Source organism: Corythoichthys intestinalis, chromosome 3 (assembly GCF_030265065.1).
Source record: "Corythoichthys intestinalis isolate RoL2023-P3 chromosome 3, ASM3026506v1, whole genome shotgun sequence".
Lineage (NCBI taxonomy): Eukaryota > Metazoa > Chordata > Actinopteri > Syngnathiformes > Syngnathidae > Corythoichthys > Corythoichthys intestinalis.
In genome coordinates this window covers 24,994,075-25,018,716 of record NC_080397.1, presented here as the reverse complement: position 1 = coordinate 25,018,716, position 24,642 = coordinate 24,994,075, and the positions used below count along the sequence as shown (strand labels likewise).

The following is a 24,642-nucleotide window of genomic DNA, read 5'->3' as shown; positions in this document are numbered from 1 at the left end:
GCTCAGTTAACTGGATTTAAGGGTCAAATTTCCATTTTTTTTTTTTTTTTTTTTTTTTTTTTTTTTTAATATCAAGTAATTCTGCAATTGAGCGAATTACAAACCTTCTTGGGCAAGGCTCTTCTGCTTGGCTTGGGGGCCACTGGTATGGTGGGGGACCAAAGACGGTCTCCAGGTAGCTTAGCGGCAGTGTCCTGTTGACCGGTTGATGGAACTTGGCGGTACAGCGGCGGGTCAGCGGCGCCCTACTGCCCGCATAAAAGCGCACCAGAGCGGGAAGTGAGTCGAATACCTCCTGGTCTAGGCTGTAGTGAACCCCACATCGGACTGCTGTGGTCTGGACTGGGAGGTGAATTGTTTTCTGGTCCCAGTGGACAGTCAAGACATACTCGCCCAGGCAGAGTTCTGAGTCTCGAATGAGGAAATCACCCTGGTTCAGCACCAGGTTCTCGGACACCTAAAGAGAGTGGCCTAAGTTTAGTTCTTGAAACGTGGTTGCTGGAAAGGAGATATTTTTTACCATTGAAGGGGAGACTAAGGGCATAAAAAATGGAGACAGTGGTGCTTCACATTCTAGCTTCCAAGACTGAAGCGAAGAAATTGATCACTAGTCAAATCAGTATAATTCATATTGTATTTCAAGTAGAGGTCGACCAATAATGGGATTTTCAAAGGGCAATGCGATATAGATTTAAAAAAAATAATAATAATAAATGCAGACGACTGCTGATGTCTCAAACCAATTTAGTAAGATGATATTTGAGGCGATATGTTTTTTTTTAAGCAGGCTGATTATGAAAGGTAATTGAAACACCCATTACTAGTATATAAATGTCTATATTAGAGGTTATATTTTTCTTCTGTAACACTGGCCACTAGATGGTGCAAAGTCACAGTTAACAAAGACAACAGTGAACACTACAGTATCATATTGGCTATATATCAGCTGACATTGGCCGATCTTGAAAAAAGTCCATATATCAGCCGATATATCGGCTGATCGGTTGATTTTTAATTTCAAGAGTAACCGCAGCAACAAAGGTCTTATATTTTATAATATTATTCGAGAAGAGATGCTGCAAACTGAACACTGCAGCGTATAACACTAATCATGACAGCAACGTTTAGCAAATGGCTGTTTTATCTGCTTTTTGACCACAGCAAAGGAGGGATATTTTTTCAGACACAACAACAGACTAGGCGACAAACAAGTGTCTGCACTTAATTGTTCTTGACCAGAGTGAAGAGCAGATCCTATGGATAGCTTAAAAATGAAGCTCTGCGGCCAAGTAGACACTGTGGGGTTGGTTGTCTTACCTCTTTAGTGATGGGTCCGTGGTACCAGGCGTGGCTCTTCAGGTAGGCTGTGCTCAGCTTCAGTTCCTCCTGCAGCTGTTTCTCCAGCCCGAACTTCTTGTCCTTGGAGAACTTGAAGGGCATCACAAGAGTGAGCAGCATAGATGCAGAAGCACAAAAAGCAGATGAGCTGTCTACTGGACCCTCACTTGGCATCCACACTGCTGGTATGCTTGGATGCCAATGGGGGCCACGTTAGGCAGAGCCTCCACACTGGAGTCTTGGCCTGGTCTCCGGGGCAACGTGATTGACGAAGGGGCATACTGCTCAGGGAGGCTTTTGTGTCCTTACACACTCACATGCACACAAACATGCACGGGCATACAAGTTGTTGTTCTCACGCCCAATACCCTGCATAGGTGGGTAGTAACGTGTTACATTTACGCCTTTACATTTACTTGAGTAACATTTTGAGAAAAATGTATTTCTAAGAGTAGTTTTCCCACGCCATATTTTTTTTACTTAAGTAGATTTGTGAAAAAGAAACACTACTCTTGCTCATCTACTTTGGGCTACACAAGTCATTATGTTTTTCCTCATTATTCTGTATATAAGATTCGACTGTATTTTTGCCAGCACAGTAGCACTACCGTTTTCACCAATTAGACATCACAACGATAATATCGTGACTCCATTGTACCAATCAGGCGTAACAATACAGTCACATGACCGCGCACAAGCTTGCATTTGGAAGTCCTATAATCACAACGCCAGTTCAATCTTGTGTCGTCTTTAAAGCGCCAAAAGGAGGAAAAAAAAGCTTTTTCACATTACGTCAACATTACTCCAAAGCGCGGCTGTTTTGTCTCCCAGTTTTTATTTGGCACCGATAGTGCATGGGAAACCAGAGATATAACAGTTTTCATTTAATGGTAAGAAATAGTTTGCATTCATGCTCTTTGGACGGGTGATGGTTCATTTCTAAAGGTTTTTTCTAGTTGAAATTCGATGATTTTTATGTGGGTTTTTTCTTGGCTTAATATGGTTATGCAATAGTTTATAGTACAGTATGATGATAACACTTCATATAAAAAACTAGGGCTGTCAAAATTAACGCTTTAACGGGCGGTAATTAATTTTTTAAATTAATCACAATAAAATATTTAACGCATTTAACGCATGCGCGGAACGACCCACTCAAGCTTTGCCGTGAACAGACTACAATGGCGCCGTTTGAAGTATATTGAGAGTTAAGGGCAGAGACAAGCAAGTGGAGTGGACGCAGGTGTTACCGGCACCCGCCAAGGGGGCCGCTGTTATTTTCAATGTGACCGGCATTGTCAGATTGAGCAGTGAGGAAGAAAGTGATCGAGCGAGAGAGGGAGCGAGAGAGTAGAGAAAGTTCGCAGTTAGCGCAGGCTCAAGTGCTGCGTCCCCCACATGCTTTTGTTTTGTTAATAAAAGTACCCACAAAAAGTCATCCAATGCCTCTCGGTGGTTATATGTACGCCGTCTTCCTCAGGAGGAAATCGGACCAACCAAGCCAACCAACGACAACGAGCCAACATGAATTGCCGGTTCATAGCACCGCCAATTACCAGAAGGGCGAATTGGTAACGCAGGCATTGATTGGAGCTGCACTATTTAATGGAATAAGCGGTGGCATTTCTTCTACAACTGTTATAACTATTGTGGCAAGCAACATGGGAAAGAATAACATGAGATGATCTTTTTCTTAACACAATGTATTGTACTCAACGCAGAGAAGATATACAATTTGCAGCAACCACTGTGACTCATGGTTGCTCAAATTCCCATCATGCACTTGGGCAGTTAAGAACATTTAAGTCGCTACAGTATCATTTAGTGAAAGGACAACAAAAGTAATATTCCTATCTCTCAAAAATAAAATAATGTTCACAAAAAGAATCTCAATGCAAAGAGATCTGGCATTCCCAATCAAAATAGCTATGCTAAATAATACTCTATTCAAACATTAAGTTTAGCTCAACAAATACACTAGATGGCAATATTTAGTCACAATATACAAACTATCAACTATAACTTGTACTCACATTTATCTTTTAAGAATTACAAGTCTTTCTATCCGTGGATCCCTTACACAGAAAGAATGTTAAGTTAATGCCGTCTTGTGGATTTATTGTTATAATAAAACAAAAACAGTACTTATGTACAGTATGTTGAATGTATATATCCGTCTTGTCTTATCTTTCCATTCCAACAACAATTTACAGAAAAATATGGCATATTTTAGAGATGGTTTGAATAGCGATTAATTACGATTAATTAATTTTTAAGCTGTGATTAACTCGATTAAAAATTTTAATCGTTTGACAGCCCTAAAAAAAAAGTCTTAAAAAATACCAGTTTCGAAAAAAAATCAGCTAACTAAAATCAGTCAAGCAGGTACTCATTACGTGAATATTCTTTTCTTCGTTTTTTTTTTTTTTTTCTTGTACCCGAGTACATTTTTTGCATGAGTACTCTTACATGAGTAATAGTATTTTGAAGTAACACTACGGTCATTTGACTAAAATTTCTGGTTACTCTACCCACCTCTGCCCATGTCCCACTCAGAATGATAGCTAGTGTGTGTGCAGTCCCAGGGGTCTGTGTGGTTGTGTTACTGCACCCACCATAGCAGTAAAAATGAATAAAGAGAGGAAGTGAGATGACTCACCCTTACGTATTCGCCGCCTCTGTCCTTCAAATCACATGGACTGGGGAAAAATAAGAATAAAATCAATAATATGATGCCACTAATGTGATAAAAAAGAAAACAGCATGTACTTTGTGTACAGACAAACAATGAGGAACAGGTAGGCGACACAAGAGGCAGCTGATTGGTAAAAACACAATAAGCAGGCAACAACAGGTGAAATCAGAAGGTGGTCAGAGGGGTATTCCAAAAAGCGGGTTATGTGAAAACTCTGAGTAAGTAAACTGTGAGATGAGGGAAACTACATTTCATTTAGAGAGGTTACCGAAACACAGAGTCATTCACCATGGTAACAGTCTCTGTGAACGTAACCTGTTTGCTGGCAGGTTCTCTTGAAATACCCTAGAGTTTCTGCACTCCTCCCACATGGAAATTGCTGTGTGACATGGTTTAACCATTCCTTACTGATCAATTTTTTATATTAGCCATGAATATGCTGCTACCTCAGCATGAGATAAATAGCTTAATTAGTTGTCATTTTGCAGGCTTCCAAATGTCATTGAGTGGAGGATGGAACAGAAATTCATATTTCTGCATAATCTGTCAATGAAAGGGATTATGTGAACGGAAAACCTTTTCACAGCATCAATTTCCAGGACTCCAATGTTAATTTTGGCCTATTTTATGCAATTTACGAAGTGGGAGGGCATATAAAGCATCATTTTGTTACATTACTATTTGAAGTAGTCACAGTTTAAAAAATTATATCGTTCATCATCTTAAAGTGATTTAAAACATTAAAATAAAATTTTAAAAAAAAAAACAAAAAAACATGAGTGAATTAAAAGCAAAATGGTGCAATTGCCGAGAAAAATATCATAGTACTTGGAATTATATATTTTGATATTTCATTTTTAGCTGTTTCCAATTCATTTTCTTCTCAGTTGGATTGGACCTATATAAAAATCAGATTTTTTTCCTTGGCTGGAAATATGTGATGATCTTGAATCCTAAATGTTTAAATTGAATAGCAAAAGTGTTGGATGTTCATGCTTCCTGTATAATATTTCCAGCTCAATGGGGCTTAAATAACCTGCCCTTTTTTCCACTGCCATGGTAACGATCATGGTATCGGTCAGTGGTGTTACCAGGATGCCAGGTGTGGGTGGGTATTAGTCTTACCTGGGGGGGCAAAACTAAAACAAACAAAAAAAAAGCTACAAAGCTCAAGTATGTCGAAATCCAGCGTAGGGCTACTGCATATTAAAACATGTTTTGTTTTCTCCTCGAGATAACTGTTGTTGCGATTTGGCCTAAACAAATATAAGTTGATTTGATTTTATTTGACTTAGAACACATTCATAACCGAACAGTATGGAAATGCAGGTGACAATGTTTTTTTTAGGTAACCTATTGTGGTTCCTCGGTTTTATTATTATCGTTATTCTTTGTTCCGCAGCCCCTTTGAGCTCAATTTGACGCCCTTAGAATGCTTCAAAATGCACCAAAATCGTCAGGCAGGTCAAGACAGAGGTGCAATCTTTGATACCGTGTAAAGGCAAATTCCAAATACACTATGTAGCGCCCCCTAGCAGTCATTCTTTGTCCCGCCGACGCTTTGAGCCCTACTTTGACCCTCTCAGAATGCTTCAAAACTCACCAAACTCAACATCCAGGTGAACACTGGTGAAAACTTTAAAATACATTAAAAAAATAAATAAATAAAAAGAATTTAAAAAATGCATAAAACCAAAATTTCATTTCATTACATTCTTTTTTAAGGTGAAAGAAGAGGTAACAACACAAAGGTTAAAACTTATAACACATTAGTACTATATAAATGGGATACCATACGCTGTGTCCAGACTGCCGTTAGTACTAAATCCAGCTTTCTTTGGGTGGGCAGAGCATGTCCATGGGTGGGCACTACCCACCCCTGCCCCCCCGGTAACGCCCTTGGTATCGGTGCTTTGTTGATTATGGCTTCTTACGGCGGTTGCGCATGCTCACTCTAGGTGAATCTACTCAGAGTTGATCTAAGAGTTTAACTAATTGAGATGAACTAATTAGGAAACAGGTAATTAGTGCTTCCCATCTCATTGTGAGTCAACTCAGAGTTGACTGAGGCTACGGCTACACTAGGACAGATAATGGCCTCAAACGTGTAATTAGTTACACTAAACAGCATGTCGGCTACACTAATGCACCTTTTGTCTGGAGATTTTATTACAAGGGGCATGTGGCTGTGTAATTTCATAAACTTCTGACATGCCGCCTAGTATAGCCGGGGTATCCGTATAATAATCAGAACCAAGGGAAGTGACGTCACGGAGCGCACCATCACCATTTTTTGTGTGGCATTACGGCATTGTAATAAATAAGGATGCAACGACTAATTGATGAAATCGATTAATAAATTAGTTGCCAACTGGAATTAAAATTAAATTAGTTGTCTGGAGATTTTATTACAAGGGGCATGTGGCTGTGTAATTTCATAAACTTCTGACCTGCTGCCTAGAATAGCCGGGGTATCCCTATAATAATCAGAACCAAGAGAAGTGACGTCACGGAGCGCGCCATCACCATTTTTGTGGCTTTCCTGCTCCTCTTTATAAAACTGAAAGAGATTACGCTTGAATACGTCCGAAACGCCGAAAAATGATAAGCCTCCGGTTCAGAGGTGACCGCGAGGACGATGACGTCACACATGTGGCTGCTCCTTTCTGCGCCTGCATAGTCTGCGCAAATGCAGGCGTCCCGTGCAGGAGCTAGGCGTTTATACAGTGCCTTGCAAAAGTATTTGGCCCCCTTGAATCTTGCAACCTTTCGCCACATTTCAGGCTTCAAACATAAAGATATGAAATTTAATTTTTTTGTCAAGAATCAACAACAAGTGGGACACAATCGTGAAGTGGAACAACATTTATTGGATAATTTAAACTTTTTTAACAAATAAAAAACTGAAAAGTGGGGCGTGCAATATTATTCGGCCCCCTTGCGTTAATACTTTGTAGCGCCACCTTTTGCTCCAATTACAGCTGCAAGTCGCTTGGGGTATGTTTCTATCAGTTTTGCACATCGAGAGACTGACATTCTTGCCCATTCTTCCTTGCAAAACAGCTCGAGCTCAGTGAGGTTGGATGGAGAGTGTTTGTGAACAGCAGTCTTCAGCTCTTTCCACAGATTCTCGATTGGATTCAGGTCTGGACTTTGACTTGGCCATTCTAACACCTGGATACGTTTATTTTTGAACCATTCCATTGTAGATTTGGCTTTATGTTTTGGATCATTGTCCTGTTGGAAGATAAATCTCCGTCCCAGTCTCAGGTCTTGTGCAGATACCAACAGGTTTTCTTCCAGAATGTTCCTGTATTTGGCTGCATCCATCTTCCCGTCAATTTTAACCATCTTCCCTGTCCCTGCTGAAGAAAAGCAGGCCCAAACCATGATGCTGCCACCACCATGTTTGACAGTGGGGATGGTGTGTTCAGGGTGATGAGCTGTGTTGCTTTTACGCCAAACATATCGTTTTGCATTGTGGCCAAAAAGTTCAATTTTGGTTTCATCTGACCAGAGCACCTTCTTCTACATGTTTGGTGTGTCTCCCAGGTGGCTTGTGGCAAATTTTAAACGAGACTTTTTATGGATATCTTTGAGAAATGGCTTTCTTCTTGCCACTCTTCCATAAAGGCCAGATTTGTGCAGTGTACGACTGATTGTTGTCCTATGGACAGACTCTCCCACCTCAGCTGTAGATCTCTGCAGTTCATTCAGAGTGATCATGGGCCTCTTGGCTGCATCTCTGATCAGTTTTCTCCTTGTTTGAGAAGAAAGTTTGGAAGGACGGCCGGGTCTTGGTAGATTTGCAGTGGTCTGATGCTCCTTCCATTTCAATATGATGGCTTGCACAGTGCTCCTTGAGATGTTTAAAGCTTGGGAAATCTTTTTGTATCCAAATCCGGCTTTAAACTTCTCCACAACAGTATCTCGGACCTGCCTGGTGTGTTCCTTGGTTTTCATAATGCTCTCTGCACTTTAAACAGAACCCTGAGACTATCACAGAGCAGGTGCATTTATACGGAGACTTGATTACACACAGGTGGATTCTATTTATCATCATCGGTCATTTAGGACAACATTGGATCATTCAGAGATCCTCACTGAACTTCTGGAGTGAGTTTGCTGCACTGAAAGTAAAGGGGCCGAATAATATTGCATGCCCAACTTTTCAGTTTTTTATTTGTTAAAAAAGTTTAAATTATCCAATAAATGTTGTTCCACTTCACGATTGTGTCCCACTTGTTGTTGATTCTTGACAAAAAAATTAAATTTCATATCTTTATGTTTGAAGCCTGAAATGTGGCGAAAGGTTGCAAGATTCAAGGGGGCCGAATACTTTTGCAAGGCACTGTATACGCACCTTAAACATAGTGCAGACAGGTCTAAAATATTGTCCAAAAATACAGGGCAAAAAAGTATCCGTCCTAATGTCAACGTAGCCTGATGAACGCAGATTTTGGTGATCCTCCTCTTTGGAATATCCGTCAGGACAAGACACCCAGGCACAAACATGAAATGAACCAAAACACTAAATAAACACAAACTCTGACAAGAGAAAACTTGGGACTTTTAGTTATTTTTTGTATGAATTCAAAAGTAGTAGGCTTTTTCAACCACACTCTTTTCATTGGCCTAATCAAATAGTTTACTGATTTTGAATTCCATTTTATAGTACCTTTAATTACCTTCTCAGGGTATCAACCAACACATGAAGTCCCTCAAGTAGCATCCATTTTACAATACTTCCTTTTTCTTCTCTCACACACACACACACACACACGAGCATGTACGCAAACACACACACCCGGCATGTATGAATGTACACACACAGCTGTGCTCTCATGGTAGCAACAACAGATGTGAATTCTATGAGAAAAGTTTCATTTTGTGAGTCAGTTAGTGAACAAATAGGAGAAGATAGTTCAAATAGTAAGTGTGTATAATTTATAAAAAATATTGTGGAAAAGTTATGAGTTTATTCGTTATTTAGATAGAAGTCTGTTAGCTATATGGTTCGGAGTTACTTGTGAGTTAGTTACTGAATAGTGAGTTAACTCACTAATTTAATGAAGTATAGTATACAGTTAGTTAGCTGGAAAGTGTTTAGTGATTGTGAGTGTTGTGTGAGCTAGGTAGTGAATAGTAGTTAATAGGAGTGCAACGGTTTGCGGTTCAAAGCCAAACCGTACGGTTCGCCCTGTACGGTTCAATACGCCTTTATGAACCGCGCCTTTTCGGTTTTGCAATTAAATTATTCCGAACGCTTGTGGAATGAATTGGTCGAGCTCTGTGTGCGACGTGAATCACAGCTGTGGAGAAATTCCCGCCCCGCCGCAAGTAAATGTCGGATCGCTGTCAAGCACCTGTGTAATAGAAGCCGAGTAACGCCCTCTCTCGCTTACGAGCGAATTGAAAGTGAAACAAGAAAGAAAACAAAAAGCTATGGCGACGGAGGAGTGGAGAGACCGAATTTTGAGGAAGCACTGGCTTCTTTCAAATCTGCGGTGTGGCAACATTTCGGTTTCCTCGTGGACTACAATGCGGTGGGAGAGAAAATAGGAGGGAGAGAAAATATTGGGAAAAAAAACTATTTGCAAGCATTGCTCAGCGCTTGTTCCTTATGCTAATGGCAACACTTATAACATGACTCCGGCACCTCAGCAGGCATCACCCACAGATATCACTTTCTCAGAGCAGGACAACCCCGGAGATGACACCAGTGAAAACACACGGCGGGCTTCGTTAATTTTTTTGCAACGCTTGACCCGCGATACATTGTTCCCTCGCGGACATATTTCTCCAACAACGTATTCCCCAACCAGGTGTCGCGTTAACCGAATATTTTCCGTCATTGACCGATTTTTTAAAACGGTGACGGAAAAAACTGAAGTCCATCCGTCATTTTGACCGGTTGCAATTCACACCCCAGACCACAGGGTGGTGAGTGAGCATATTAATTAGCTATTGTCTCTCTTGATGCATGACGTCGTTGGCCTTACTCTGAAAAATGTCAAGGCAACTGAGTGTCCGAAGTTTCTTCAAAAAGCCCCAAAACGACGATGGTGTTGATAAAAGAGGTGAAAAAACAGGGACTGCACAAGCGGGCACGCAATTCAAGTCCATGTGCACCAGGAGGAAAGTGTAAGACGACGTTCAGGCCACAGCAGGTGAACTGTTAATTTCATTGCTCCATATGCTACATATGGTAGGCTACCTACATACTGGGGCCACAGTCAGCTGTTTTTGTCACTGCGGAGAAAAAGTTACATATTCATCTGCTTGATGTGTGATGGCACGGTGTGGATTCTTTGTTAAGCTTGTTCAGACAGAATATTAATTTAAAATGAATGAAAACTAAATACTATTGAATATGTTGAAGCGGTATGCAATGTTAAGAGTCTTGTTAGCTGTAGGCGCACTATCCTATTCCCCTCACTATCCACTCGCGGGGGCCTGCGCTTGTCAGTGACGTTCCTTATTCTCGCTATATGATTATACAACTTTAACATTTGTTAATAATACGCTCTTTGTGTAGTATCATCCATCGCTTTTCCTTTTTAAATGGGCACTTATAAGCTAACGCAAGAAGTAACAACGGGAACATTTTTAAACAGGCATTTCACGGGAGAGCATTTCGACTCTTCGGCCAATCATATAGCGAGAGCGAGTGGATAGTGAGGGGACCGCGCGCGGCTCTTAAGTGTCTCTGTCACGTGACTGTCGTAGCCGGTAATGCGTTCGGCCAAATGGACACACAAGTACGGAAGGTGAATTATGCCAAACAAAGGGTCACCACAATGTCATTATCATCATTTTTAAAATTTAAGTGACGGGTAAAAATAGATTATGACCGGATTTTTATGACCCTGTCAGTCAAAATGACGGACAACAAAAAAGTCTAGCGCAACCTCTGCAACATTTATGAAATGGCACGCAAAGCCATCGAAGATGACTTCGCTAAAGCACACAGTTTCGCCGTGACCACTGATAGTTGGACGTCCCGTGCTACAGAATGCTACTACCTAACTGTGACGGTCCACTATAATTCATACCTGTCAAGTTGTACGTTCTCGGCGTAATTTGTACAAGTGATCACTGATTTTTAAATGTGTACGCCGTACGTTACGTTCAAATTATGTACGTTTTTCGTGCATTACGTTTTTTTTCCTCCGTTCATTAATACGTTGGTTGAATGACGCGAGAAAAGTCAGACGCACGGAGAAGGAAGAGTGTTTGTTGTGACGCTGTAGCAAACGCGATGGTAGGCTAGGTGGCTCCAATATTTCCTGACTGTAGCCGACAGCCTACACCCTATGCCTAGATATCTCATGCATATAGAACTACATCCGAAATGACAGACTCGGTAGCGTTAGTAAATGGCCGCCATTTTAGAGCAGTAAACTTCTCAGAAAGGCTCTGTTGTAGTGAACCTTCCTAGTGAACCTAAGTAACTTTTTATTTAAAATACTCCTAAATCGGCAAAATCTTGACTTGAGTTTATCTTTAAATGATGAAACAGCTTTAAAATTTCACATGTCAAAAGTAGACAGAAGGGAACTAATGCAAACACGGGAGCAATTTTATCAACTTTAACGGTTGATTTCGAACAGTAAATGCAAACATAGCAAAGGTTACTATGTTTTTTGTTTTTGGTTTTTTTTTGGGGGGGGGGGGGACATGAAAGGTAACACCAGTTACTTTGCCAAGTAACTTTTTTACTACTGTGTGTGTATTTCAGTAGTCAGTCACTAAACTAGCCAAAGAGCTAAGAGGCATTTTAACAGTCGAACATGTTTACATTTTAAGTGTTTATTTCATTTTCTTAAAAGCAAAATAAAGGCAGTTTAAAAAAAAAAAAAAAATGCAAAAAGCAAACCGAAACCAAACCATAACCGTGATCCCAAAACCGAGGTTCAAACTGAACCGTGGGCTAACTGAACCGTTGCACCCCTAGTAGTTATTTATTTGGCTTGTACATTACATTTGAGTGAGTGAGTGAGTGAGTGAGTGAGTGAGTGAGTGAGTGAGTGAGTGAGTGAGTGAGTGAGTGAGTGAGTGAGTGAGTGAGTGAGTGAGTGAGTGAGTGAGTGAGTGAGTGAGTGAGTGAGTGAGTGAGTGAGTGAACTACTTTATTATGTTTTACCGTATTTATTTGTTGAGTCAGTCATTCAGTCAGTAAATGTTATGATAGAGTGACTAAACTTGTTTCTGAATTAGCTAATAAACTTTTTACTTACAGTATTTAATGACTGAGTGAGTTATAGTTACAGGGTGACCCAAAAAAAAGTTTACACTCAGTTGACTGCTTGTTTAAAAGCCATTGAAACATATCTAAATAGGTTGTCATGCTTAAGTGATTCATTAAGCTCACTCAATGCAGCTGGTAATCTCTCGTCTCTACAATTCCTGTGCTTCTGCTGAAAATGAAGAAAACTTTAGCTGTACCTGAATTGCTGCGTGCCGGTCTGACACCTACTGAGATTGCAGCAAATCTGAGAATATCCAGATGTGCAGTCTACAAAGTTAAAAAGAAGCTGAAAGATACTGGAACAGCCTCACGAAAACCTGGGTCTGGAAGTGCCGATCTGTGCGGACCAAAAAGTTGATTGACAAGGTGATATGTGGCCACCCCAGAGTCCAGATCTCAATCCCCTGGATTATAGCATATGGGCAACTGTGGAGGACAGTGCCTGTAAGAAGCCACAAACGTCTGTGGCAGCCTTGGAGAGGTACATTGTTAGATCTTGGGAAAAGATGACAGCATCCTACATAAAGAAGACCTGTCAAGCGTTCCGCAGGCGCCTGGAGGCTGTTGTGACACTTAAGGGAGGACACATTGAAAAATAGAGTGTACTGTACATGTTCTTTACAATAATGTATAATTTGTGATTAAATTCTAATTCTAAGATGAATAAACATGGCATTTAAGTTGTATTATGGCAGTGTAAACTTTTTTTTGGGTCACCCTGTATGTATTTGTTCAGCGAGTTAATTTGTTCGTGTTTTTTTTTTTTTTAGTCAACAAATTTATTTCTCAGTTATTGAATGAGTGAGTATATTTAGTGAGTACATGAGCTTGTTTACGCAAAAGAATGAATTCTGATACGTTTTGTTATTTCTATGCATCAAAAACAGGTTTTCATGTTTATGGAAATAATAACAAATGTTCACCTGTGCAAGTGTTCCTCTTGCTGTGGGTAATTTGTGATTTCCCGCCGGCGAACAACATCACTTATGGCATCCATGTGCACGTACACATCCTGCGGAGCTGTACTACTTTTGGAAACATCCAATCCTGCCAGAGCACCTTTGTACACCTCCTGCAGAACCGGGTCACCTCGGTATGTGTCCAGTGTAGCCTGAGCACCTTGGGACACGTCCTGTGTGGCTGAAGCAACTTGGTCCGCGTCCGGTGTGGCCGGAGAACAGCTGGGCTGATCCAGAGCGTTGAGACTGAGGCTGGACAGAGCACTGAGCAGTGGGGAGTCCTGCACATGATCTCTGACTACCCTCCCTTCCTCCTCCTCTTCTATGTTCATCCTGTTTTGCTGCCTATCTGTGCGAGGCACTGTTCCCACGTGGGTGTACATGGCACTAGAGCGGGCGTAGCCCCACAGTTGGGGGCTGGTTGCCGTGTCGTCACTGGGCCAGGTCCTGCTCCCTTCCAGTGGCGGGGCGGAGACCTTACGTCGGGAGAACGGGCGTCGGAGGGAGAGGTTGGCCAGGCTCCCCAACCAACCAGAGGCTGCTGCAGTGCAAGAAAATGAGAATGATGGCAGATTAGTTAGTTACAGACAATTTCAGTTATTTTTACGAGGAATATCCCGATCCGATCACGTGATCAGAAATTGGGCGCATTTATAGAAGATCAGAATCGGGAGAATCAGGGTTTTTAAAATGTATGTTTAAGTATTAACTCATTGACTGTCATTGACAGTGATAGACGTCCAATCCAATGTGACTGTGCGAGCTGGCAGAGATCCATACGCGGGGGTGCCTTTGGGGGGGGCGGGGTGTAGCCTCCTGGTGGCCGAAAATGTCATTGCATGTAATTGACTTTCCAATATATGAATTTAAAATTAAGACTTTGCAGGTAAAATGTCTATAAAAGTTGTAAAGCAATAACAAACAAACAAAAAAAATTAATGAAATGAAAAAAAAAAAAAAATTATAATGGGTCAAAATTAATTTTCGAACAGATAATATGACTAGCACCTTAGAGACGGTCATTTGCTTTGCTTAGCCAAAACCACCTGAGAACAGAAGAAACAAGATGGATATACGTAATTCTTTTCAAACCTAAGCAACAATAACTACTGAGCGAGAACCACGGATTGAGGATGTGGACCATAAAACGCCGGAGAGCACCGCCAAAATGGTGAGCGGAGTTTCAGTTTGTGCCACTAAAGATGCTAATTGTACAACAGAGCCACAACCGAGCGTACAATATTCAATGGACAACATCCTTGGCCCAAAGCATAGCTGTCCTAAACAGCCTGATTGAGAATTTCCCTAAAAAATGATGAGATGCAAAAAAAAAAAAGAAAAAAAAAAGATCATTTTCATTGCATGATTATAAGTATTCCTGGCTGTAATATTAAGTCAAAAATGATGGCGTCTGCTGTTTTGCCTGCTGCCATGCTCAAACTCACCACGGTGAGGATTCGTTTCGCAAGGGTGTGTGTGACTGGAAAAACTTGGCATTAAACTGGATATCTCCGCGGAACACAAAAATCGGCGCTTCTCCACAGAAAAATGCACGCGCTCACACACGCACGCACTCCCACACACACATAGCTGGGATGCCTGTATTTACGAGCATGGGCTAAGCTACTAACCGAGAATATATATTGTGAGTTAATTTTTATTGCTGACACCGCATTTCGGGGTCATCAACATGTTTTGCCCCCACTGCTACAAAAGTCAAACTCAGCCTATGCAGAGATAATGCTACAAAGCAACAAAATATGATGGATTAAAAAAATAGTCAATAAATTGCTGAAGTATCAGATCAGTACTCAATATCGGCAGATCCTCAAAATCAGGTGACTCGAATTTAGGTGCAAAAATATATTAATCAGGACAACTCTACTATAAATTAATACAAAAAGAGGAAATAATCCTGGTCAAGAACCAGCAATTCAGGTATCCTGTAACTGAGTGATCATGTTTCACTGCCACTGACAGCACAAGATGTCCAATCCAATTTGAATGGTCTGATTTGACTCCCAGACAAAACAGATTTGACCTTAATTGCTGTCAATGGCAGCCAATCAGTTAATACTTACAAATAAAAATAGATTAATACATCAATTTTAAAAACCTGTATCTTTTCCAACCTATTCCGATCTTCGAAAAATGACATGTTTGGGCCCAATTTCTGACCACATGATCAGATCGGGCCCATCCCAAATTTGTAGTGTAGTAGTTATGTGCACAAACAGACACTTAAAAGTACAGTGGGGCAAATAAGTATTTAGTCAATCACTAATTGTACAAGTTCTCCCACTTGAAAATGTTAGAGAGTCCTTTAATTGTCAACATGGGTAAACCTCAACCATGAGCGACAGAATGTGGGGAAAAAAAAGGAAAATCACATTGTTTAATTTTTAAATAATTTATTTGTAAATCCTGGTGGAAAATAAGTATTTAGTCAATACCAAAAGTTCATCTCAATACTTTGTTATGTACCCTTTGTTGGCAATAACGGAGGCCAAACGTTTTCTGTAACTCTTCACATGCCTTTCACACACTGTTGCTGGTATTTTGGCCCATTCCTCCATGCAGATATCCTCTAGAGCAGTGATGTTTTGGGGCTGTCATTGGGCAACATGGACTTTCAACTTTCACAGATTTTCTATGGGGTTGAGATCTGGAGACTGGCTAGGCCACTCCAGGACCTTGTAATGCTTCTTACGAAGCCCCTACTTTGTTGCCCTGGCTGTGTGTTTGGGATCATTGTAATGCTGAAAGACCCAGCCACGTCTCACCTTCAATGCCCTTGCTGATGGAAGGAGATTTTCACTCAAAATCTCTCGATACATGGCCCTATTCATTCTTTCCTTTACACAGATCGGTCATCCTGGTCCCTTTACAGAAAAACAGCCCCACAGCATAATGTTTCCACCCCAATGCTTCACAGTGGGTATGGTGTTCTTCGGATGCAATTCAGTATTCTTTCTCCTCCCAACACGAGAACCTGTGTTTCTTCCAAAAAGTTCTATTTTGGTTTTATCTGACCATAACACATTCTCCCAGTCCTCTTCTGGATCATCCAAATGCTCTCTAGCGAACCGCAGACGGGCCTGGACGTCTACTTTCTTCAACAGGGGGACACGTCTGGCAGTGCAGGATTTGAGTCCCTGGCGGCGCATTGTTTTACTGATAGTAGCCTTTGTTACTGTGGTCCCAGCTCTCTGTAGGTCATTCACCAGGTCCCCCCGTGTGGTTCTGGGATTTTTGCTCTCCGTTCTTGTTATCATTTTGACGCCACGGGGTGAGATCTTGCATGGATCCCCAGATCGAGGGAGATTATCAGTGGTCTTGTATGTCTTCCATTTTCTAATAATTGCTCCCACAGTTGATTTCTTTACACCAAGCGTTTTACCTATTCCAGATTCAGTCTTCCCAGCCTGGTGCGGGTCTACAATTTTGTCTCTGGTGTCCTTCGACAGCTCTTCGGTCTTGGCCATAGTGGAGTTTGGAGTGTGACTGACTGAGGTTGTGGGCAGATGTCTTTTATACCAATAATGAGATAAAACAGGTGCCATTAATTCAGGTAACGAGTGGAGCCTCGTTAGACCTCGTTAGAAGAAGTTAGACCTCTTTGACAGCCAGAAATCTTGCTTATTTGTAGGTGACCAAATACTTATTTTCCACTCTAATTTGGAAATAAATTCTTTAAAAATCAAACAATGTGATTTTCTGTTTTTTTCCACATTCTGTCTCTCATGGTTGAGGGTTAACAATGTTGACAATTACAGGCCTCCCTAATCTTTTCAAGTAGGAGAACTTGCGCAATTGGTGGTTGACTAAATACTTATTTGCCCCACTGTAAGGGTTGGAACCTCTTGGTATCTTATAATACGATACAATTTGCAATACAAAGCTCACAATAATGATGATCTCATGATATGAAGATATTTGTCAGGAAATCATTCTAGGATATTCTACAAAACGACTAACAAACAGAAAAACAAGCGGGTTTTTTATCATTCTGCTGTAAGTTTATCACTAGTAGAAGTCCATTCCATTTCAACCGGGATGGTGGCAAGGAATGAACCCCTCCCACTTCAAACAGCTCCTCCCACTTAAGACGGGCCACTCCCGCTTCTTTGGCCGTCAGTGGCAACCAATAGCAGGCAACAGGTTATTTTTGGGCCGTTTCAGGTCATTACCTGTTGATTTTGGGTGACAGAACAGGAAGTGACCCAGTAATGAATAGGCAATGACTCAAACTCAACAGGAGGTAACCTGTAAATCCTCTAAATGAACAGAAAGTGACCTTTAAATGCCCCGAAAATCGGAAAGAGTGACTGTGAATGCTCTGGTTTCGAATGAACGAATGTTCATTCGCCCTCCCCAGTCTTAATGGATTGGGCATCGAGCAGCGTCAATGGCAGCAATAGAGTTAACAGAGACATTATTTTGGTGTAAGATTTTGTTAGCAACTTTTTATCTTATCTCGATTCTTGGCATGAGAATATTGATAACCTTCGGGATGCAAAGTATCACGATATATCACGATTTCGATATTTTGTCACACACTAACACACAACTTGTATGTGGGAGACATCCCAGTGATGTTGTCGTTCTCCTCATTCTTCATACAAAAATTCTCATGGATTCCGTTCCCAAACTGCTGACCCCCCTGAGATCACTTATGTTGGGAAAACATGTAGGGATATTTTGGGCCTCGCTTAAATTTAGATTTTAAAAACATTGAAAGAAGGAAACTCATAAATAGAATATACTTTATTGTCTTTACAAACAAAACAAGAGCAGATTAGTAGTCTTTGATTAGCAACATGTCTGAACTGTATTTTCAGGGGGAGGAGAGGGAGGTATAGTATGTATGTGTGTAGCGTTGAAGGAGACGACATGACTTTTAAAGAGGCGCCAAGCCGGCAGAGGTGCATCTCAGCCAGGTAAATGGCAGAGAGCGTTGCGGGATGGAGGTTGTGGGGGAGAAAAAGTGAAAATGATATGAACTGGTTGTGCGACAAAAGTATTGCACTAAACCACAGCAGTGGCGTACCGCACGCATGCTATTTTTAGACTGTGATGTCGCATTGTAAAGCGGAAGTAAATCAAGAGTGGGACATTATAGACCCGCCCTTGCATAGAAACAATGTTAATTCTGCTACTTTTCTCTGGTAATCTTTCAAAAACAAACATGCCGATCACACATAGAAACGACTCTAGACATTACGACATATAAAGGATGTTTTCATTTTACGTTTCCCGAAACCAAAAACTAGGAGGAAAAAATGTGAAGAACGAATCAACTTGCGCGGACTTTTGACGGTAGGCCGGTGAATCCATTCACATTTCATATGCAGTAAACATTTTGTTGGGTTGGCATGGTCTTTCAGAGGACAAAGAGGTAAGCCATTTTGATATTTTTAACTTTTTTATCGTGACATTGTGCCGTACTGCTTCTGTCCGACAATGAATGACCTGAAAAGAATTAAAATGGTATCTGACGGCCAGTTACCTTTTCTGTTGTAAAAAAAAAAAAAAAAAAACTTTAGTAAGGGCAAGGCAAGGCAAGGCAAATTTATTTATATAGCACAATTCAACACAAGGCAATTCAAAGTGCTTTACATCACATGAAAACCATAAAAATCACATTTAAATCAACACAACGTAAAAACCAAGACAAAAGATCGCATTTAATCACAGAATAAAAATAAATAAATAAAAATAAAACAAAAATAGAAATAAAGCAAAAACTACTACTAATAATAATCATTGAAATCAGCAATGGAGATAAGCACAAGAGGAATAGAAGGCAGGTAGATTGAAATATATAGACAGTTATGGATATGCAGTGCTAAACAAAAGCGTTTTTAGCCCTGATTTAAATGAGCTAACGGTTTGAGCATACTTCAGACCTTCGGGTAACTTGTTCCAGAGGTGAGGAGCATAATAACTAAATGCTGCCTCACCCTGCTTGGTTCTTGTTCTTGGAACATGCAGAAGACCCGTTCCAGACGACCTTAAGGGTCTAGATGTCTCATAGGAATCTAACAAGTCAAGCATGTATTTTGGTCCAAGGCCATTAAGTGTTTTGTAGACGAGCAGTAGTATTTTATAGTCTATCCTTTGACTCACTGGAAGCCAGTGTAGCGATTTCAAAACCGGTGTAATGTGGTCCAGCTTCCTTGTATTTGTGAGGACTCTGGCTGCAGCATTCTGTACTAGCTGCAGCTTCCTGACTGATTTTTTATCAAGACCTGTAAATATACCGTTGCAGTAGTCCAATCTGCTGAAAACGAATGCATGCATAAGTTTTTCCATGTCTTGTTGAGTCAGAAGCCCCTTAATTCTGGTTATATTTTTTAGGTGGTAATAAGCGGATTTAGTGACGGACTTTAGATGGCTATCAAATTTTAGGTCTGAGTCAATAATTACGCCAAGGTTTCTGACTTGATTTGTAGCTGTAAGTGACATTGTGCTAAGTTGGCTGCTTATCTTTGACCTTTCCTTTTTTGGCCCAAAAATGATCACCTCTGTTTTCTCCACATTTAACTGGAGAAAATTCTGGCACATCCATTCATTGATTTGATGAATGCATTTACTCAGGGAGACTAAGGGACTATAATCATGTGGGGACACAGAAATGTACAGTTGTGTGTCATCTGCATAGGCGTGATAGGAGATGTCATACTGTTCCATTATCTGAGCTAACGGAAGCATATAGATGTTAAATAAGAGTGGTCCAAGAATTGACCCTTGAGGGACTCCACACGTGAATTTGGTTCGTTCTGACTGATAATTTCCGATTGACACAAAGAAATCCCTATCATGTAAATAGGATGTGAACCACTGAAGAATAGTGTCAGTAAGCCCTACCCACTGTTCCAATCTGCTGAGTAGTATGTTGTGATCAACCGTGTCAAATGCGGCGCTGAGATCCAATAGTAGCAGAACAGATGATTTGCCTGCATCGGTATTCCGACGAATATCATTTAGGACTTTGATAAGCACGGTCTCGGTGCTGTGTTGTGGCCGAAATCCAGACTGAAATGAGTCAAAAAGATTGTTTTGGATCATAAAAGTCTGGATCTGTTCAAACACGACCCTTTCGATAATTTTCCCCAGGAATGTCAGATTTGATATTGGCCTGTAATTACTAATGGTTGAGGCATCCAGATTAGGTTTTTTTAGGAGAGGTTTTATTACTGCAGTTTTTAAAGTCTGAGGAAACTCTCCTGTTTGGAGGGAAGTATTTATAATCTGAAGTATGTCTGGGGCTATGCAATGAAAAACAGTTTTGAAAAAGTTTGAAGGAAGGATGTCAAGGCAGCATGTTGTGGGCTTTAGTTTCGACACAATTTCTGTTAAAGTGGCATAGTCCAAGAGGCTAAACTGTCTAAGATTGACGTGGGGGACATGTTGGGAGGCATTTAGTGTAACATTTGTTAATCCGGAGTTGCACACAGTCTGTCTAATCATTAGTACTTTGTGTGTAAAAAATGCTGCGAAATTATTACAGGACACCTCAGATGCCAATTCCTGAGGTATTGATGCTTGTGGGTTTGTCAGTTTGTCAACAACAGAAAATAGTGTGCGAGTATTGTGGGTGTTTCTACTAATGATCTCTGAAAAATATGATTGTCTAGCATTTTTCAGTTCCTGGTTGTATTTGCGAAGACTCTCTTTGTAGATATCATAAAAAACTAGGAGTTTGTTTTTTCGCCATCTGCGTTCTGCTCGTCTACAAACTTGCTTTTGTTTTATAGCTAGTATGGCATTTCTCCAGGGTGACCTCTTCTTTCTTGACAAGGTTTTTGTCTTAATCGGGGCAATAGTGTCCATTACAGTCATCACACCGGAACTGAAACTGTTTACAAGTTCTTCCACTGGAGCTATTGTAGGGGTTAATAATGAGGCATAGGCCTGTGTGAATAACGCACATGTGTTATCACGAATGTAACGCTTCCTAATAAACTCTGTTTCCCTTTTCAGAGGATGGACAGGGGTGGTCATTTTAAACATAATGCAGTAGTGATCAGACGGGGTAAATAAATTATAAAGATTTGTTATCAATGAAAAAATTTAAAGTGTTCATTGGCTGTCACTGAGTAGCATTTGCGATCGCTACACAAAACTAACTAAATTACCCCCAAGAACAGTCAGAGACGTAGGACAACCAGAGGATATAATATATAAGAAAGACAGGGCTAGTGGTAAAGGATAGCTTGTTGAAACAGGAGAATGTCATTGTCAGTTGCGTAAGAAAAAGGTGTCGCTAAAAAAGCTAAGACTATGCTTAGGTCGGATTTTTTTCGTCTTTTTCAGCCCTCGACCCTCAAACTATCTCTTTAACTGAACATTTTTATGTTCTTCCACATCTTTGCCAGTGAATTTGGCCCCAGGGACATCATTTTCGGAGAGAATTGGTAGATTTAGCTCTGTAAACATCTTCTTAGTACACAATTTCCATTCATTTCCTATTAGAGACAAACAGTGGCGTGTCCCCCCTTAGCAACAGTAGCTAACGTCATGAATATTAATGAGCGGAAGTGACGTGTTGCTTGCGGTACGCCATTGCACATGTATAGATTTAAATAATGTATTATTTGTATATGCAGGAAGTGGCAACTTCCAGACGGATCAATGCTTCTGATAATTCTGGGCGTGAAAGATGAAGAAGAGGCTGGGTATTTGCATTTTTGTGCACAGTGTGACGCATGGGCATAGGTTTGCATAGGGACAGTAGGGACAAAACACTACCAACTTTTCAGGATGCTCAAATTGTGCCCACCAACTTTTAAGCAACCTTATTTGCGTTATATAATGACTTCAGTTATATAGGCCATTTAGGCTAGGTTCATACTACAGGTCTTAATGCACAAATCCGATTTTTTGCCATACGTGTTTTTTTGGCATGCCTGTTCAGACTGCCTTTGTCCATTGAGACCGTTCAAGTATCACGCATGCGCACTAATTCGCAGTCCGAGTTGCGCTCAGGAAAGAGACCCGCATGCGCAGAAGCATCAAAACATATTACACATGCTAGCTTTATGTCATTCCAGAGTGATCATATTTTGATTTCCAAAAAGAGGACACAAATAACAGACATTAATAATCCCCGTTTAGCCTTATATTCAAAGTCTATATGGATCGATAGAACACATACATGCACACACATGAGCCGTGAAATGACGTGGGTGCATCAGTTTGCCCCGACTCGGCCATGTGTGCAATAATGAAATATTGCACATTCGGCGCACAGAATGAAAATCGAAAATTGTCAGGCTTATTCTTTTCCTCATTTTATTTTTTTATGACTGTGGTCAAGCCCGCTTCGTGCTTAAAAGCAGATTTCAAGCTAGGCGACAATGCCTACATGGCTGCCGTCCTCCGTGCATCTTGCTCTTTGGTGACGTAAATGCTGCATGAATTCCGATTTGGGACTCTTGACAGTTCAGACCGCCAGTCACGTTCTGAAAAAATGTGGCCCAGATCGGATTTGAACCACATACGAAAGTGACTCAGATCCGATTTTAAATGGTCCACTTCTATGCAACTTGTCCCGTTCAGACCGTCAAGTTAATGTTTGACTCGAGCCGGAAAAACACGAAAAAATCGGATTCGTGCATTAAGACCTGTAGCATGAACCTAGCCTTAGATTGTCTCCCCACATGTTTTAAATGTTGTAACTGACCCCAGCTTTAAATTATTTTTTATTATTAGAAGTTTTTTTCAGCCAGCAGCAGCCACTGTAAGAAATGTAAAAAGACTTCAATGTTGTGGAAGTGGGGAACACACCACTAATTTTGCAACTGAAAGTCCAACCTGCATCAGAGTTAGCATAACATTAAACGTGTGAATTTGCTAACCTGCAAAACTCTGTGTGTCCTTCTTTATGTGTTTTCTACTGCTGACGTGAAATAAACTGTGAGAAATGTATGTGGTCTTAAAGCAGCCCACAGGAGCGTTCATGTTTTTGTTGAGTTTGGCTGTGCTTGTCGACAAAAGCAGTAGTGTTTTACCTGACGGACAGCTCCATTTTTATTAAATTTTTGTTATTCCCTGACAAAGAAATTTTATTATTTTATTATATTTAATTTCTTTAATTAGACAATGTTGATCGGTCTTAAGACGAATGTTTTTTTTTTTGCATCCTGGATAGTGAAGAGATGATTAACAAGCTTTTATTTATTGTGTATGTTGATATTATTTTAGTGAAGTTCAAATAATGCAATTTAAATTTGCTCATAAATTCCGGACATTTTTTCTGGCAGTTTTCAAAATGTTTTTTATTTTTTTGTCAAGTCAGTACAGATTTTTTTTGCATTGATAATTACGAATGTGCCGTCCCCAGCAAAAAGTCTCCGTGCAGGTTACGCAATATCGTCCCCACCAATGTTGAGCCCAAACCTACACCCTTGGTGTGACGTCACACTGCATAATTTCAAATCATAGCATCTGCAAGATGATTTAACTTCCAAATGCGATTACAATCAGATAAAAAAATAAAATAAAATAAAAACATTTGGATAACTTCCAATTTCACTGCATGAAATAGTTCAAAATTTTGGAAACTGAGAAGAGTGCCTCTTTAAGCTGACTTTAATTATTGCATTCGAAAATAATCATCATACTCAATCCTGATTAAAGTATTGCTGAGCTTTTCAAGATGGAAATGAATGACTTCAGTGATGCCTGGTGGCTGAAAATTCAGCAGAGGACAAGGACACATACACTGACTGTGAATTCAGAGAACACAACACCACCACTGTACGATTCTTACAATAACCCACAAATGTTTGTACACTAGCAGACACACACCAACACTTCTAATCGTGTGTGACATCATTTAACACAACACATCTTTTAGTGTCGACAGAGGCAAGTCATGCCAGCTGCTTCTTCCAACGCACACACCCACACACACAATTTACATTATGTAGGTTGTATGTCTATGTCAGCATATAAACATAAGTATAATTATGATTAAAGAAAAATAAGAATATAGATGTGATCTTTAGATGAACTTACAGTGTTTGTGTGCCTTCATGCCGGTTTCTTAATGAGACACTAGAAAAAAAGCACACACAGAATGAATCTACTTCCTGTCACACACACGCCCTAAAGTTGGATTTGGTGGTGCAATCAGGTGACGGGTGTTACCAACGCTTCACTTTCCGATCACACTGACACCAACACATACACAAGCACACACGCAAACAAGGGGGAGGGAGGATGTCAGTCTTACAACACTTCCTGTCAACATTTGAAAGAACGTGAACATTTGTAGTTATAGTATGTACGATATGTGTTGTATGACTCACTATATGGGTCATTTTCGTGTAACTTGATCAATAAAGTCAATGACATACCCCACTGCATTGCATTTTGAAAATGAATGGCTC

At 40.5% G+C, this 24,642-nt stretch overlaps 1 protein-coding gene across 5 annotated transcripts in view; it reads right to left on the bottom strand.

Annotated features, from left to right (window-relative positions):
- sh2d3cb (SH2 domain containing 3Cb) overlaps window positions 1-24,349 on the bottom strand; it is a 49,896-nt gene extending 25,547 nt beyond the window's left edge. For 4 of the 5 annotated variants that reach the window (XM_057831376.1, XM_057831377.1, XM_057831380.1 and 1 more), the window contains exons 1-5: window positions 24,269-24,349; window positions 13,208-13,784; window positions 3,998-4,037; window positions 1,318-1,428; window positions 105-457 (exon numbers count right to left, since the gene is read on the bottom strand). In XM_057831376.1, the coding sequence (XP_057687359.1) occupies window positions 105-457; window positions 1,318-1,428; window positions 3,998-4,037; window positions 13,208-13,784; window positions 24,269-24,287 (1,100 nt within the window). In that variant the 5' untranslated portion in view covers window positions 24,288-24,349. The remainder of the gene's footprint in view (window positions 1-104; window positions 458-1,317; window positions 1,429-3,997; window positions 4,038-13,207; window positions 13,785-24,268) is intronic. The other variant, XM_057831378.1, reaches the window with a different exon arrangement.
- Between the last annotated feature and the right edge of the window lie 293 nt (window positions 24,350-24,642).